The 17,166-nt window shown below is 41.2% G+C and overlaps 1 protein-coding gene across 3 annotated transcripts in view; it reads left to right on the top strand.

Moving 5' to 3' along the window:
• The window catches only part of KIF26A (kinesin family member 26A), a 99,464-nt gene extending 86,262 nt beyond the window's left edge, over positions 1-13,202 (top strand). For all 3 annotated transcript variants that reach the window (XM_068682617.1, XM_068682619.1, XM_068682620.1), the window contains 7 exons: positions 183-366; positions 660-819; positions 2,432-2,594; positions 3,147-6,525; positions 10,005-10,195; positions 11,054-11,204; positions 11,723-13,202. In XM_068682617.1, the coding sequence (XP_068538718.1) occupies positions 183-366; positions 660-819; positions 2,432-2,594; positions 3,147-6,525; positions 10,005-10,195; positions 11,054-11,204; positions 11,723-11,898 (4,404 nt within the window). In that variant the 3' untranslated portion in view covers positions 11,899-13,202. The remainder of the gene's footprint in view (positions 1-182; positions 367-659; positions 820-2,431; positions 2,595-3,146; positions 6,526-10,004; positions 10,196-11,053; positions 11,205-11,722) is intronic.
• The last annotated feature ends 3,964 nt before the right edge of the window (positions 13,203-17,166 follow it).

Here is a 17,166-nt window from a genome sequence, read left to right as displayed (position 1 = left end):
CAACAATTATGAAATTTTTTAAGACAGTAAAAACAAATTTTTGGTTTTAATCTATAAGGTCTGCTCCCATGGTGTAAATATTTGTTTTGTTCAAGTTCTCAAGAGATTTATCCAGTTCAGGTTAAAAAAAAAAAACACAAAACCTCTTGTGAAAATTAGCTATTCTCTTGTTTATATTCCAGCTTCAAAACCAAAGTGAGCTAAGGGCCCCGACAGCAGAGAAAGCTGCATTTTTCCTTGATGCTGCACTTGCTGCCAGAAGTACCAGCAAACCTGAATGTGAGGAAGAAGATAGGAGAAATTCACACATGCTCTTTACTCTTCACATATACCAGTATCGCATGGAGAAGAGTGGCAAAGGAGGAAGTATGAATCTTCTCACCATGTTCTTTATTTTTAAATTACTTCAGTTTGGGTTGATTTAACAATAATTTGCAATAAGCTTAAAAAGAAAAAGTGAAATGAACCCTCAAGCCAGTCTACCTATAACTTCAGTAGCTGTAGCTAATACCTGGTTTCCTCACTATTAATATTTAATGTTATCATTATCCCGTGCTGTATTCATTATTTTCTTCATTTGAATATGTTTTGAATACCCAGTCTGGCTTAAGCTCATGCAAGCACATGATGTACAACTGGTTTTCCCCTTTTTGTTTTAGTGTCTGGAGGACGCAGCCGTTTGCATCTCATTGATCTAGGAAGCTGTGAAAAAGTGCTGAGCAAGAGCCGAGATGGAGGAGGCTCTCTGTGTTTGTCTCTCTCTGCCCTGGGCAATGTAATTTTGGCCTTAATTAATGGTGCTAAGCATGTGCCATATAAGTAAGTGAATTATTGCATGTATTAGCGTAAATTTGTGGCTGGTGTTACCTTAACAATAAATTACATTGCATCAACAATTCACTCTTTACCTAAGATGATATTAAAGGAAGTTTTGTCAGAGAGAGATCTGTCTTCTAAGGTCTCTTACATATTGCAGATATATCTATTTATCTACCTGTGTGTGTGTGTATACGTACACAGAATGTTTAGGGGTCACATAGTAACATGAAATTCTTACTTAAGTGACCAAAAATTGTATGGTTATTGGCATATATTTAATTTGGGTTTATGGTTAAGATGATTTGATTGTTGAAAAGTGCAGGGAGAAATGGTGAAAATGTTTTTTCTTCTCTGTCTGCTGTTTTCTGGGTCTTGGATTTAGCCCTATCTCAGCTAGCTGGACAGAAACAGTAAACACTTCCAACAAAATTTTGTAGAATTTTGTCTCCTTTTACCAAATTTAGAAATGATAATGAAATTGAGAAAAAAAGATAAGCACCATGTGGCACAGTTGTTTAGCAGAAGTGAACAGTTATGCATATTGCTTTGTTGAGTGTACTTGAAAATAATGTTATGTTAAACACACCTGTCAAGAGCCCCGCCCAAAGACAAGATCCACAATGTAAACATCCCTACCAGAAGTTGGCCTTCTATCCTTAAATTTAATTGCTACTTGTCTTTATAACATTGTCCCTTCATTATCAATCATGTCATTTCACTTATTTATCTAGTGTTGCATCTTAAACAGGTGTTCTTTCTTTCTCTATTCAGCAGAAAGTAGATAACTTCCTCAGGCTAGTTGCTACATTTGTGCATGGAGTACAGGATAGATGGGTTAGAATAGGGAAGGACAGATCTTCAACTTTGTCACCTACTGTGATTTGGTGAGCATAAACATGATGGTAGTTCCCACATACTGAGCCAGCTCGGAGTTGTGATGGAAACAGCCTCCAGGGAGCCTTGGGTACATGTGTTGGGGACCCATGGAGGACAAAATGTAACTTGTCTTGTCGGCTTTGCTTTCCATAGCTGATGATTGCATCATCAAGAAAGTCTTCAGAGAGAAATTTAGCTTCCCATTTGCTATGTCAGAGCAGAGCACAGCAGACAGAATGGAAACTAGATTAGTTAAGATGGCACTGATAATATGTATCTGATATCTAATGTTATTTGTTAAGGATTTTCATACTGTTTCTGTTGACTTTTTTTTTCTTATCAAAATTATTTGCACATAGCTTACAGAGCTTATATATTCAGATGCAAAGTCTGCTCAGGTAAAAATAAAGCAATCATGAGCTGCTTGGGTAGTAGACCTGAAATAACTAAACTAGTTATCAATCGTTTTACAGTTGTGTCAAGTAACAAATAAAATGACTTATACTACAAATACACAGGCAAATAAATTGTCAAAATGCTTGTTATCTTTGTATGTGTGTGTTTAGACACATTTTAAGTATGGTCAAATAATAAGAGAAATTTCTTATTAGCATGTACCGTAGTTGCATACATCTTATGAGAATGAAAGCACAACTTGTGGTGTAAAAATCTGAAAAAAAAAAAAAAAAAAAAATTATTTCTTTAAACCATTCTGATGTTCTCAATTGTTACACAGGGACAACAAGTTGACAATGTTGTTGAGGGAATCACTTGGGAACATCAACTGCAGAACTACTATGATTGCGCATATTTCTGACTCCCCAGCCAATTATGCAGAAACTCTCACCACCATTCAGCTCGCATCACGAATCCACCGAATGAGAAAGAAGAAATCCAAGGTTGGTGCACAAACAAGCTGCAATTAATTCATCTGAAAATGAGTTTTCCTTGCCTCTCGGTGGGGGAACGTGGGATTTCTTGGCGGTAAGAAATAATAAAAAATGCATAAAAGCTCAGGAGAGGAACTGACAAATGACTTGGCACCAAGCCATTATCCCACCCTCAATCCTTAATCCTGAAATTCCCTTTCTTTTTGTTCCAAACGTATTCTTTCTTTGCTTGTATGCGGAACTATCTCAAAAGCTTCAATTTGTGTTAGTTAAAAAAACAATAAGAAACAGAAAACTGTTGAGAAGAAAGACAACGTATAATATTTAATGTAAACTATCTGAAAAGGTGTGATAGATTACTCCGAATTCAGTAAAATCTATGTAGCATGACCTTGTTACTTTAATTCACGCTGTAGTATTTTTCCACTAGATGTAATTGTGATTGTACACACAGAGCATAGACTATATAGCAAACCTACCCTTTTTATCAATAACATGCATGTATATATACCTATATATCAATTCATGTTAATAATTTTTCCCCTTTTTGATCATTTGCAGTATGCATCCAGCTCGTCTGGAGGAGAGAGTTCATGTGAAGAAGGACATGTCCGAAGACCTCCCCATCTCCGACCATTCCACCCACGAACTGTTGCCCTTGACCCTGACCTTCCTGTCCTGAGCATATCTAGTGATCCTGATTATTCTTCTAGCAGTGAACAGTCCTGTGATACTGTCATCTACGTTGGTCCCAATGGTGCAGCTTTGTCTGACAGGGAATTGACAGATAATGAAGGTCCTCCGGAGTTTGTTCCCATAATCCCATCCCTGAACAAGAAGAGAAATAAAGATAATTCTGCTACTGGTAGGAGTTCTGACAAGGACCATTTTAAATGCAACACTTTTGCTGAACTGCAAGAAAGGTTAGAGTGCATTGATGGAAGTGAGGAACCCATCAGATTTGCTTGTGGAGAAATCTCTGTTGCATCCAATTGTAGTCCATTGCCTGGAGGTACAGAAAACGCACAATCTAAACTGATAAAGGAAAAAATATCTCCTCCTTCTGGAGGATTTAAGAAACCAGTTCCACAAGAAACTGCATCTCCAAAAAAAGGACATAACCTTCCTTTCCAGACTGTTGCACCAAAGGGTGGCAATAGTAATTGTCATGAGAAGAACACACCTCACTTGAAAACAGAGCTTTCCAAGCCACAGAGCAGAGCTGACAGCAAAATAACAGTACTGGAGGGAGAGAGAGAGACAATCACCGATTCCCTGCAGTCCTCAAGGTGTAGCCCTTCAAGGAATCTGGAGCAGAATAAAGCTGCAGCTGACTGTGTCACTAAAGAAAAGTCCTTGTATGCGAAGAGACCCTTGCCGAGCCCAGCACCCCCACCTCCACAGCAGAAAGAGCAGGTGCTGGGCCCCAGTGCTCAGAGTTCAGAGCTGGACAATAGCAATGCAGTTCGCACTCCTCCTGTGGGAATGAGCAAACAGATGGCAAACAAGCCTGAGCAGAACCCCCAAGGAAGTACATTTCTGGTTGGTAGCAATGCCCAGAATCAGTCAGGTGCTATAGAGGTACACAGTTTCCGGTCAGCGTTCAGAGGTAAATGTTTTGATCGGGATATACTAACCACCACGGTGACTTTGCAGCAGCCTGTTGAGCTGAATGGAGAGGATGAACTTGTTTTCACTGTGGTGGAAGAACTGTCCATCAGCGGGATTATGGATAATGGAAGACCTTCGAGTATCATTAGCTTTAACAGTGACTGCTCCCTTCAGGCTCTCGCATCAGGTTCGAGGCCCGTTAGTATTATCAGCAGCATAAACGATGAGTTTGATGCTTATACCTCACAGGAAACTTCTACTGGTGTAAATATTGATATTGTTGTGCCCTTTGCTAAGGATCCCTTTACCAGCAGCAGACGTTCCTCCATCAGTTCATGGCTCAGTGAAGTCAGCATCTGTACAGTTGAAAGTGATGGAGCTCAGTCCAGTGACAGTTTTGTTGCTCAGTCATCTTACAGCTGTAACAAGTCTGAGGAACCATTCAACTTGGATTCACCCAATTCATCTGTCCCCTTAAAAAGCGCTCTGAATGACAGTGGATTTTGCTTCTCTGAACTGGACAGTGAAAGCATGAATTCTAGCAAGCTGTCCTCAGGCTTTGGCAAAAGCCCTCAAACCTCTGAAACTACCAAAGCATCTCAGATTAAAAGTGCTTTTTGTGTCACTGATCAGCCTGTAAAAATAAAATGTGGTAATTCTCGCGATACAGCTGTAATAGAAACAATACATTCTAGTCTTCCTAGGAAAACAAAAACTACCTCGTCTCCAATCCACAATAATACTGTCCTCAGCTATAAAGAGCTGCAGAATCCACATTGCATATTCGAAGATCCCTGGCTGTTGCGCACAGATAATCAGATGGAAACAAAACCTGCAGATGTATTGCTGTCTCCAAAATCTCACACATTTGGTACTGAGAAGCAGCCAGGAAAAGCTGCCCAGTATTTTGGTGCAGCATCTGGGCCAACGAAGTCACAGACTATGCTTGCCTGTTCGCAGAGGGTTGTAGATGGTTGTGAAATGGCCTGCAAATCCTCCAGTGGAGCTGCAAAGAAGTCAGAAGCTTTGATGAAGATGCCACAGCTGAAGAGAGGCGCCACTACACTGGGAGTGATGCCAGTATCGCATGCTAACAGTAGTTTGCCGGAGGCGATCACCCGAGGGAATTCGGATGCTTCCATGGCCACTGGCAGCTTGAAATCTTCACTGGGAAAGAAGAGCGTGCCACAGAAGTCAAGCTTGTTGCCCAGGCCTGGTGGCCCGACGCCTCCAACACCTCCTGTACGCAAATCAAGCCTGGAGCAGAAACCTGTCGCTCTGGGAAATGGTGGGGGAAAAGCCACCAGCTTGGATTTTGCCAGAGCTGCCACGCCAAAGGCTGAGGATGAAATGGATTTGCGTTTGAAAGCTGGGTCTTACTTCAGTGAAAGTGCCAGCAGTAGAATGAACCTGAAGGGTGACCACTCTTTGCCTAAGATGACATCAAGCTTGAAGGCGAAGGCGTCAAAGAGTGAAGCCGTGCACCGCTATGGAAGCCACATGTCCCTGGAGAGATGTGACAGCCTGACATCAGTCGGATCCAAAGCAAATGTGGTGAGGGAAAATGGGAATGCCGGTAACAGCCGGACAGGACGCTCTGTCCCTAGGCTGGGCGTCCCCCCTGTTGCCTCTGGTGTGGCTTTACCACCACCCTTCACCACCCCTGCACCTGGAAAAAACAGCCAGGCAAAACCCACAGCTAACCAGAAGGTCCAAGCCAGTGGGAATAAAAACCGGGGCCTCTCCGCCAGCGGGTCCAAGTCTCTCAGCTCCTCCGTGAAGTCCCTGGCGCAGCCCACAGGGAAGGGCTCTGGTGTGGCCCCCGGTGGGAAGGCAGCCCCCCGCTCTGTGCAGCCCGTCAGTGGCAAACCTGGCCGAGGGACCATCATGGGGACCAAGCAGGCCATGAGGGCGGCCAACAGCCGTGTGAACGAGCTGGTGTCAGGCGGCTCTGTCAAAGCGGGCCACTTCCGAGGCTCCACCGACTCTGACAGCGGCAACGACAGCGGCATTAACCTCAGCGACGAGAAGTCGCAGATCCCGGTGCTGCCGTCTCCCTACAGCAAGATAACGGCACCCCGGCGGCCTCAGCGGTACAGCAGCGGGCACGGTAGTGACAACAGCAGCGTCCTAAGCGGGGAGCTGCCACCAGCCATGGGGAGGACGGCGCTCTTTTACCACAGTGGTGGCAGCAGCGGCTACGAGAGCATGATTCGGGACAGCGAGGCCACTGGCAGTGCCTCCTCGGCACACGACTCCATGAGTGAAAGTGGGATGTCGTCACCAGGCCGGATGAGGAGCCTGAAGTCTCCCAAGAAACGATCAACAGGTAAGGAAGGAAGGGGAAGGCAGCCAGGTGGCCGCTAGTGTGCTGCTGAGTCTCTCAGGATGGGGGAATTTCACAGCACCTCCAACTGAGAGGGAGAGGTGGTTCAGGGGGAGCTCGAAGCCAGGACTGCCTGCATGCACTTGTGCGCTTGTATCGCTGTGACAGCAGCTACTTGTCATTTATTTCACTTCAAAGCTGCAGGTGTGACACAGGTGCTGCGGCGGAGAGGGCAGGAGAGGCGCCGTGTGCCCCGGGGCGACGGCAGCCTCCCTGCGAGGGAGGAGGCTGCAGATGGCTGCTGGCAGATAGGGGATGTTCCTTCCTCAGCAGAGTTGGTGGCAAGCACGGCACCAGGATAGCCAGATTAGGAGGGTATATGGGTGGATTGGGAGGAGTGAGGCTGCTTTTCTGAGGATCAAGTGAGAAATTTTTGCGCAGGCTGGGAAAGAATGGAGAGAGGAGGTCAGAGGAGAGGAGGAGCTCTGCTGCTGGGAGCTGGTGAGAAAAATTTCAGTGAGGTGGGCTGGGGCTCCCATTTGGAAACAAGGGAATAGGCCTGGAGGGGAGAATAGTGCTTGTGAATTAATGAGGATTGCTGGATGTGCATTAGGTTATCCAAAGGTGGGGCCTGGGGGCAGAGCAGAAGGGTGCATATGCAAGATGCAAGCAAATCCTACGTTACTGCTGCCAGCTAATCACAAAATTGTCATGTTGCTCTGTGGTAGTAGTTTTAGAATGTAATTTTAGGGAGCACATGTAGATTCACTAAATGATAGCAAACTGATGGGGAGAGTGGTTCAGAAGAGGCTCCTGCTCACATACTGTGCCAAGGCAGATGCCTCTGACTGTGCCATGCAAAGGTGGATGTACAAGTGCTGAGTCCTTTTTTCTGCTCTCTGGTGCCTTTCCTTGTTGCTTTTGCAGGTGGTGCTCATATAAGTGCACCTCCTCATGGAAGCTGGCAGTAGCCAACTTTAATCAGGATCATATGAGTGCTGTTACAGTAGTGATTTTTATTGATCTAGCTTGACGTCCTGTAGTGTCATAAAGAATCGGTAACAATCGGTGCCATGTAGCTAATGACCAGCAGCCTCATTCAGCAACCTAAGCATACTGACTGGTAGAAATATAGTAGGATCTGATACCAGCAATGCACTGAATTTGAGTTTTTGGTTGGAAAAGTCCTTGTAGACACCCATAATGCTCAATTCTGTCTCAGAATCCAGAAAAAATCTAGCCCAAGTGAGTTAAACTGATGTAGATCTCAGGGTGCTTTTTGGTCAGAGCAACTGAGCTGCTTCAGCAGGTGATAAATCAGTTTGGAAACTTAGTGCAGCATTTTGCTGCAGTTCTCTTTCCATAGCATATCAACGTCTTAAACCTTTCCTACAAATCAATATTAACAGCTGTAAAATTTGTGCACATATTGAGAAGGCATTACCCACTGATGGATTTCTATTTGTTTTTGCCTCAGGAAATGCTTATAAGGTCTTTAAAAATGACAAACTATTTCTTTTTCCGATTGAAATTACTCTATATCAGTAAATTATGTATTACTTTTTTGGAATGCTTTAGACTTTGAGACCATAATGTATTTTATACATGGAAAAAAAAGGTTTCCTAGGTACTTTGTGAAATATTTCTTAGAAGAAATGTTTGATGCAGACCCATTATTGGCCTAAAATATATTGTGACCTTTGCCAGGTGTTAGAGATTCTTGATGTTGCTTACAGTGCTCCAAACTGTGTTTTAGCTATGCAGTCTCTGCATTTAAGGAAGCTTTGGAAGGGAAATCATCCTTCGGAGAGATCCTACTCCCTTGGATGTTGCTGGATATATAGTTCCCTTATCCTTGAACTTCATCCTCAGAGAACCAATGTCAGCTTTGGACTTTGTCTGGTTCAGTGGAAGGACTTGAAGTATGTCTGTTTAGCGTATAAGTCTTACTGCATCTGTTCAATGTCCTTTTCAGACGGAATCCTGCTCTCACCAATGTAGTTACAAGCTCAGAGCTACAGTGGGTGATTTCAGCAGGCAAATAGCGGTGATTCAAGCTGAACAAGTTGGGTTGTGAGAATGATGAACAGGTGTTGCAGAAGTAGAATCAAGTCTTACCCTTTCCAAAATACTCCCTTTGTGATTGATGTTGTTACTTAGAAGTATGCAATGAAGAATGAGGGATATTTTTCTTAAGACTATGTAAACCAGGTAACTCTTCAAGTATCTGTGGAGGTGCATTGTTTTCAGGGGTACCTGCAGGGCTTTTGTCTCCATTTGCTCTGGAAGCTTGTGGCAGGGCTGACCTGATGGCCTTAACGTGAATTTTACTTTCCTGCAGAGGTCTCAGGCCCAGTAGTTATCTTGGGAGCACTCTCCTCTGAGCAACACTGTCTTGTCTGTTGGATATGCTCCCTTTGGCAAGATGACCAGAAGTAATAAGACTCCTTACCTCTGAGTTGGTTTTCAAATAAAGCTGTTTATACTTTCTGCTAACATGTGACATTTCAGTTTGTTTCTGGTGGCCTTCAGCCCTCCTGTTTGCCTAGAGATTGGACTGCAGGCTTGTTAACATTGTCTGATCATCCCCATGTGTGTGTACTCATCCTCAATGTATGTGATATAGTGGTCAGTCCTTGAGAGAATGAAGAGAGAGACTTAAGACCACAAAAAATGCTGGACACCAAAGTGCCAGCTCTTGTATACAAAAGTAACAGCATTTTTAAAGATGCAAGTCAGCTTCTGCTGTAGGAAACACAAGTTGTGGCAATTGTATCAATGTAATGGTTTGCTGCTTATTTGGGGAAAAAAAGGAATGGGTGTGGTTTGTCATGCTCTGACCTTCTGAGTGTTAGTGCAAATAGTGATAGGCCTGGACATTGGAGGTGACTCAATGGCACCTTGGTTGGTTGCTGCCTTCTGAAGTGCCAAAGGCCTCCTAATTCCACAGTGTCATTGAGAACTGCTGGTATTTAGCTCCTTAAAATATTGGTGGTAGTTCTGGAGAGAGCTGTTGTCTCTTTGCAAAGAAGTAATGCAGAGAAGGGGGTCTTAGATAGCCTTGCTTGGTTTTTAACTGGAGGAGCAGGATATTTTCTGACTTGCCTGCCATTATCATTATCAGTCAGAAATTACTCACAATCATACTTCTATTGCAAGGTAATGGGTACCATTATAGCTCACCAAAGAGAAATTAATCCAGGAAAAATATTTTTGCAAGGAGAGAATAAACAACTGGAGCTCAGTCATCTGCTTTGGGAAGAGGAACTGCTGTTACTCCCATCAGTAAGCCAAGAGGATAATATTTTGCCAAGACAGTAACTCAATCAGCAACCTGAGGGTACTTCTCTAAAAGGAAAAGAGCAAGAAAAGCATTTATTCCTAAGTTTCTGAAGAACCTAGATCTTTAATTTGCTGCTGTAATATACTGTAGTCTGTTAGTCCTCCTAGAGTCTGATGAACACTTGTCTTTTGTGTTTTAGGTCTCCAGCGTCGTAGACTGATTCCTGCTCCATTGCCAGATGCTGCCTCCCTAGGAAGAAAACCCAGTGTCACTGGCCAATGGGTTGACCTACCACCTTTGCCAGGCACTTTAAAAGAGCCATTTGAAATTAAAGTTTATGAGATTGATGATGTGGAACGTTTACAGCGACACAGACAAGAGGAAACTGAGGTCAGCACATATTTTACAACTGTAGACAACTTAAATTACTGTATACAGGCAGAATCCTTGCTTGAATGCTGGGATGGTGTTCAGGAAATTGATTGCAATTAAAGCACTATAATTATTAATTTTACAATTCATATGTTGGGGTACCCTTAACACAGAAAATGATTACTGTCTAGAATTAATTGTGTTTAACATGACTGATGGTGTAAATGGAAGTTACCAATGAATATATTATGAGAAGACTTTGTAATCTTACCCTAGTTGATGAAACCTTACAGCCTTTCTCAACTGTAGGGTCATTAACTCTTTATGTAAATGACAGGATTCTGTTAAGTCAGGGAAACACTGAATATGGTTTGTTTGTAATTGGAAAACACCAGCTAATTCTATTTTGGAGACAAGAATTTCTATATTCTTCTGATGCCTTTTTCCCATTTCTTTCATAATAGCCTTTCCAGGATGTTGAGAAGGTAGGAATATTTTAAGAAAATAAAAATTCATATGTCTTAGGATTAAATATGACCTTTACATTATTATTAGGCTGTATTTATCATTTGTGCTACTGGAAAAAATTCCTCTACAAACATTAGTAATCTCAAAATATATTGGAGATGTTTACTAATTCAGAGAAATGCAACAAATGCTCTAGTGATGTAGCATGCTGTTCCTCTAGATTGGAGGCCATTAATTTACACTCCAAATTAAAAAACAAATACGACCACCACCAGAAAACAACTTAAACAACAACAAAAACCGTTGCCTCCTAACTCATAAGTAGTGAGCTGGGAGCAGTTTGTGTCCAGCTGTTGGAGGTCAGCTCATAACAGGCAAATTCATTAAATGTTTTTTCTGTTTTAAAAGGGTCTGATGTATTTCCATACCAAGCTGAAGATACTAGAAAGGCGCCAGCAGCGAATCAGAGAAGTAAAGGCAAAGCATGAGTTCTTGAAGGAAGAGTTGGAGGAGACAAAGTGCAGGTTGATGATGGATCCAAATAAGTGGAAAGAAGACTGTAAGTCCTATGCAAAATAGTAGTATGATCAACATGTAACAATTTTTCAGTATGTGAGCAGTCCCACTGACAAAGATAAGCAGTTGCTAAGATACTCCACTGAAATGAACTCTAAAGTACTCTGTGACCCCATTAGCATTTCTGTGATACAGATTTTTTTTTTTTTCAGTGCTAGATAGTATCAGAAATGGAAGAACTGAAAAAAAATACAGTGGAAACTCACTGTGATTCTTGTTAATATTTATATAATCTTTCATTATCCTTCTTTTCAAAGAAGGATAAAATGTTTCCAAATCCCATGTTATGGTTGGGAAACTGAGGCATGAGATTTGCGAACAGATTGAGTGCTGTGCTTAAATGGAGCCTCAAGGTAGAGGTTTGCATCCGCTGAACACAGTGAAAATATGTCTTAGTTGAAGAGGAGTAAAATAGTCCTCTACATGATTTTCTCCCTTGTGATAGAATACTGTTTTGCTGTGAGATGTTTATCTTACATATTTATTTTTTTGGTCTGACAGTTGAAGTGGATCCTGATCTTGATAAGGAGTCACAGGAGTACCTGGAGGCACTGGAACAAGTGACAGAGGAACTGGAGCAGTGTGTTAATCTGTGCAAGTCACATATCATGATAGTGACGTGTTTTGATATTGGAATAACAGATGTACAAGATGGAGTAAGGGAAGTGGAAGTTTGAAGAGAGGTTTTTTTTAAGGGACTGAAGGAAGTGAAGCTGGATCGTCCGACATGAAGTAAAGAGGTTAAGTAGCTGGAAAGTGAAGGAGGAAAGGTGAAGACTAAAAAGCAACAATGAATGTTGTAGGAGAAAGAAACAGCTGAGGGGATGGGAATGTTCATAAATCATTTGGTGCCTCAATGTGACCTGAACTGTACAAAGATAAAAGTAGGAACAAGTATTGCTTCTGCCAGATGGAAGTGAAGAAATTTAGTACAAACCAAGACATTAAAAAAACAAACAAACATACAATGGAAGTGCCTTTAAAGATCATTTGATTTTCATTTTTGTATTTGGTGCTAGAATTAAAGCCAGCAAACCTAAGCAGACCACAAAATGTATTCCTACGAAATATTTTATACTGTATAGTGTATTTATGACTATATGTAAAAAAAAAAAAAGAACAACATTGTAGCAAAAGCAATAAGTAAATTATGTTTTCATACCTGAACTTGCCTTCTTGTTTCATAGAAAAGCTGTTTTATGTAGCAGAATTAAAATTGTATTATAATTGTTTTCTTGGTTAGGGTTCAAGATATTTTTATGAACATTTATCTATTGAAAAGGTGTATTATGGCATTTTGAGATGATTGTTTTACCTTCAGGTTTTGTATTATTACTTTTTCAGATCAAAATAAATGTTTGTTTTCCATTTTATATATACATATATAGATATATATTAACTGCTTACCTACTTTCTTGGTTACTAACCTCACTTATCACAGACCTGGTCTTTTGGAGTCGTTAACTTAAGGTGAGGATGTCTACAAAGGGCACTGTGGTTTGTTTTGATTTTCTTATTTCCTCTTTGACTTCAGGAATTGAGAATTATGTTTATTACCAAAACCATAAAACAAACAAAAAAAAAGGAAACAAAGTTTTTGTAAATGTTAAGTTAGGTCCATATTTTTATATAGTTTTGACTATAAATATAGCATTTGCATTTTGAACTTTTAAGACAAATAGTATATCTTTTTACAGTTTTTCTAAGGAAGGCAAACCCTCAGGATCAAGTTTATACATGCTGCATGAGATTTGTGCTTTTTTGAAGGAGGCCACTTAAGTGTGGGAACTATTGATAAATTGTTGCCAAACAAATACTTTTGAAAAGGTTTAATAGTGTATGTAATACCACATTTCATAATGAATCATATTTTCTGATCATCTTCCTTTTTATGGTTTTTTCAAGTCCTTTGTACAAATATGTATTATAACAGCTTGCTTCAGTTTTTATCTGTGAATAAAAGATACATCTATTGTTACGACTTCTTCTTGCTATGTAAGTGATCTTAATGTTAGGAAGAGAGAGGATGGCCTGTGGTGCACAATGCTAAATGTCATATTATCTCTTTGCCCAAGAGAGATAACGGAAGAGAGTTTTGACATTAGTCATCACAAACCAATCAGGAGAGAGGCAAAACACCAAAGGGTAAAATAAATAACAATGACAATACTTACATTCCCTTAGCACTTCATAGCTTACAGAACAAAGACCGTCAGCTCAGATGCTTGTTTTCCCTGATGAGACAAAGCAATTAAAATTGGGTCTACAAACACACACAAACTTTAGGAACTGGAATCAAGCCCTGGGCCCTCTTGGTCCATCACAGCATTTATTTCTGTCTGACACTGCTGCATTTGCTCTCTGGTTAAGCAGTAGCTGTGCCTGGTCCTCATTTCCCACTGATGCCAGCTGTAGTAACTCCAGGCAGATTGAATATAAAGGTAGTGCTTCTAATGGCACCATTTCAAGTATTTTCCAGCCATTCGGTCAAATGAGCTGTAATTCATGAAGTTTTCCCCTCCCTCTCTCTCTCCTTTCATAGCCTTAACAGCACAGCATCCAAGCACTGCATTCTCTTACCCTCCTAAGATGTCTGTGAGGGGGGTAGATGCTTCTCCTATTCTACAGCGGGAGGAGGGGGGAGAGTGAGAGCAAGAGTCTGATGCTCAAATACCTTTATGACTTTGCACAGGTTACAAGGGATGCCCTGCTCTTATCAAATGTAGTGAATGCCTGGAAAAGGATGCATCATGTTTACTTGTTGAAATTTGGCACTACAGTGAGTTGTATGCATGGAAATGTGTCATATCGAATTTCTGGAGGGTCCCTGCACTGATATCCTTGAATACCAGATACGTTTATTAAGTTGTAAATTCTTGTATTTACTTTCTGTGCGTGTGCAGAAAGTCACGGTTATTCCAAAGATCGAATTAAAACCAAGCAGTGATTTTATACATTGTGGGTTTTTCAGTACAAAGATCAGATAAATGCAATCAAAATAAAGGCAGCAGTGTGCTGAGGGATGAGGATTTCTTAGCAAAGGAGAAAACCTCTAAACTAGAGGGCTGAATATTTTCATGGGAGCTTTGCAGTGGGGTGTAAGTTTTGTGCTGGTGCCATTGAACCATCCTCTGAAGACAGTCATCTTCATGGTGCTGCCTACTATAAGGTGTGTTGACCAGTGGTATCCTCTGAGCCCTGGGGCACAGCAGGCTGGACTCACATCTGTTCAGGGTAGCCTGTACACCCCTAATAAATGGACATGAGAGTTTTTGTTTCTTTTGTTTGCCAGATCACAAGTCTTGGTTGTTTCTCCCCAACTCCAGCAATATCATAATTGTCTGAAATAAAAATCAAGCCACCAATTATCCATTCCAAATTACATAAACCTTATTTGTTTAAATGTTCATCTATGTAGTGTTTGCTGATCAGTCCTGCGGCCTTTGATACTTTTCCTTCATTTGTAGCTATGGTTATGTTTTCCACAAAATAGCAAGAGAGTCATTTCAGGGCTGCTTAGTTCCATGTCAACATGGCAATAGCATGCATATTAAATACATTTAGCCTCTGGCTTGGTGACACAAAACAAGTCTGAGATGCAAAATAAGGTGAAGCACTGATGGATGAAACAGTGGACTTTTCCATATGCAAATTATGTTCTTTATTGGTAATTGTGGATAGTAAATCTTTCATATCTCAAGTCCTCAGATCCCATAATATTCCTTTCTCTTTGGTTACCTTTGCAGTTCTGCTGAGTTAAGATTCATACAAACATATGCTCAGTTTATAATTCAAGCCTATTTTGCAAAAGGCTTAATTATATAAGGTTGCAAATTATAATTGCAAAATGAAACTGGATGCTTTATTTCATTAATTTTCTATTGAGATTTAATGATTTAAGAGAGCCATTAAATTGCATGCTTGAAGGAATGATCTTTTTGAATTTGTTACATTACCAAATAAAACCTTAGAAACACAGTGGTGCTGGAGAACTCTCTGAGTTACTCTTGGCAGGGCTAATTCATGCTAGAATTCTTTCTCCCTTGGATGCAGATCTTTTCATGAAATCCCTCACCTCCTCCTTCCGGGGGAACTCTTTTTTGGACCCTTGATGGTCCAATTTACCAAGCAGCTCACACTATGTTTATTTCATGGTGACAAGATTGGGTCCCCCTCCACAAAATGTAGATGCTGTATTTTTAAATCAGTATAATGGTGTCTCTAAATAAAACCCGAATATTAAAGTTCAGGACGTGGGACAAGGATTCCCCTTTCCTCGAACGCCATCTCTCATCAGATTCCTCTAACCAGGAGGCCAAAGGTCACCTTGCCTGTGTGTGAGGGGCAGGGAGAAGAGAGATGTGTAGGGCCTCAGACACGTGGTCAGGCACATTGTAGGAAGAGATACAGTATGGACTGGCTCAAAAATCAAGTGAGAAAGCCAGATTCTTACTGGATATCAGTGACTCAGGAAAGCAAGGAGAACCTTGGGTTCTGGAGGCAGCCTCCAAGCTTACTTTTCCATTTTCCCATCCAATGGTCATGGGCCAATAAATAAAACCACTTCTGGGAGGTGGGATTTCAACTTGCTTGTCAGAATTTGCAAGTTAGATGATGAGTCAGTAGTCACTCCTGTAAGCTGTCTTGTGATAACCGCATACTAAGCAGTGTATATCTACAGGGACATTACTACAAGTCTTTGTAGATGCAGTTATTACAAACACAAGTTTCCTACAGAGAAATCAGATGATGTGTAGGCAAAAATTAATTTCATGTATGTATAAAACCTCTTTTCCAAACAGTGCTTCTGGTCTAAGGAGTTCCAGCTAGGACACCCTAACTGCAGTGTTGAAACATTAGTACTAATAGGGAATGCAATAGAAATATGAGATTATTTGTTCTTTTCTCAGTATGCAGAAAGCGTTTCATTTATTTCTATTTCAAGGTACCCAAGTATTTTGTTTCTAGTTATAAACCCATGTTTTCCAGTCACTTGCATTTTATTTTTAAAGTTATGCGTGGAACATAACTCCACAGGCAGCTGTTCTATACTGAGGCTATAAGCAGGGTTTAAGGCAAAAATGTTGGCTCTAAGATGACCTCTGTATCAGATGTCCAGGCTGGCAGAAGTGGACACAAATAAAAAATGGTGGTGTTTTTGGGCCCCAATTCGCTAGAGCACTTAGGCACCTGCTTAAGCAAACGAGTAAATCTGGTTTGTATCCAGCAAAACACTCAAATTTTGGCTTATATCCCACTGACTTGAATTTTTTTGCTTCAGGGCTTCAGATGGTGTAAATTGCTTTAGCAGTGGTTCAGGGGAGCTATGCTGACTTTCACAGATGAAGGTCTTGTTAAAAGTATTTTACTTATCAGTGGTATTTGGGAGAAAGGAAAGAATAGTTCTGTTGATGTGCAACAATATCACGAGTGCAAATTAGAAAGCAGAAACTGCCTCCCAGGCTGCTCCTGTATGTAGCATCTCATGGCTTCATGCAGAATTTGACTTGCAGAAATCTGTTTGTAAAATACAGAGAATAAGACGTAACTCTTGACAGTGTAGATGTTCAGAGAGATTTATTATCAGACCTGCAGGGGAACTGCCTGATGATAGGTTGTGTTTAGCACCACAGTAACCTTACAGCAGCTTACTTAGGAGCCCATTATTTCCCCTTCTAAGACCCCTCCCTTAAGCTGGGGGACTGAAGAGGTATGGAGAGGAATCTTTCAGAGCAACCCAGTCTGGGACTCTGGGTTATGAACACTTCCTCAGTGGCCTGGTTTTGCCATTTTAATCTATTTTGCTTCTCACTATTGTGTTCATCTTGAGACAGGTTATTCCTGGGCATATCCCTATGGCTCCTGAATGGGAGGAAAGGGCAACAATCCCTTGGCTACATCTGACCAGGGGATGGACAGAAAAGAGACGTTCATGACACATTTCT

This window comes from Anas acuta, chromosome 5 (assembly GCF_963932015.1).
Source record: "Anas acuta chromosome 5, bAnaAcu1.1, whole genome shotgun sequence".
Taxonomy (NCBI): domain Eukaryota; kingdom Metazoa; phylum Chordata; class Aves; order Anseriformes; family Anatidae; genus Anas; species Anas acuta.
The sequence above is the reverse complement of the archived record's forward strand: the minus strand, read 5'-3'. Positions and strand labels throughout refer to the sequence as shown.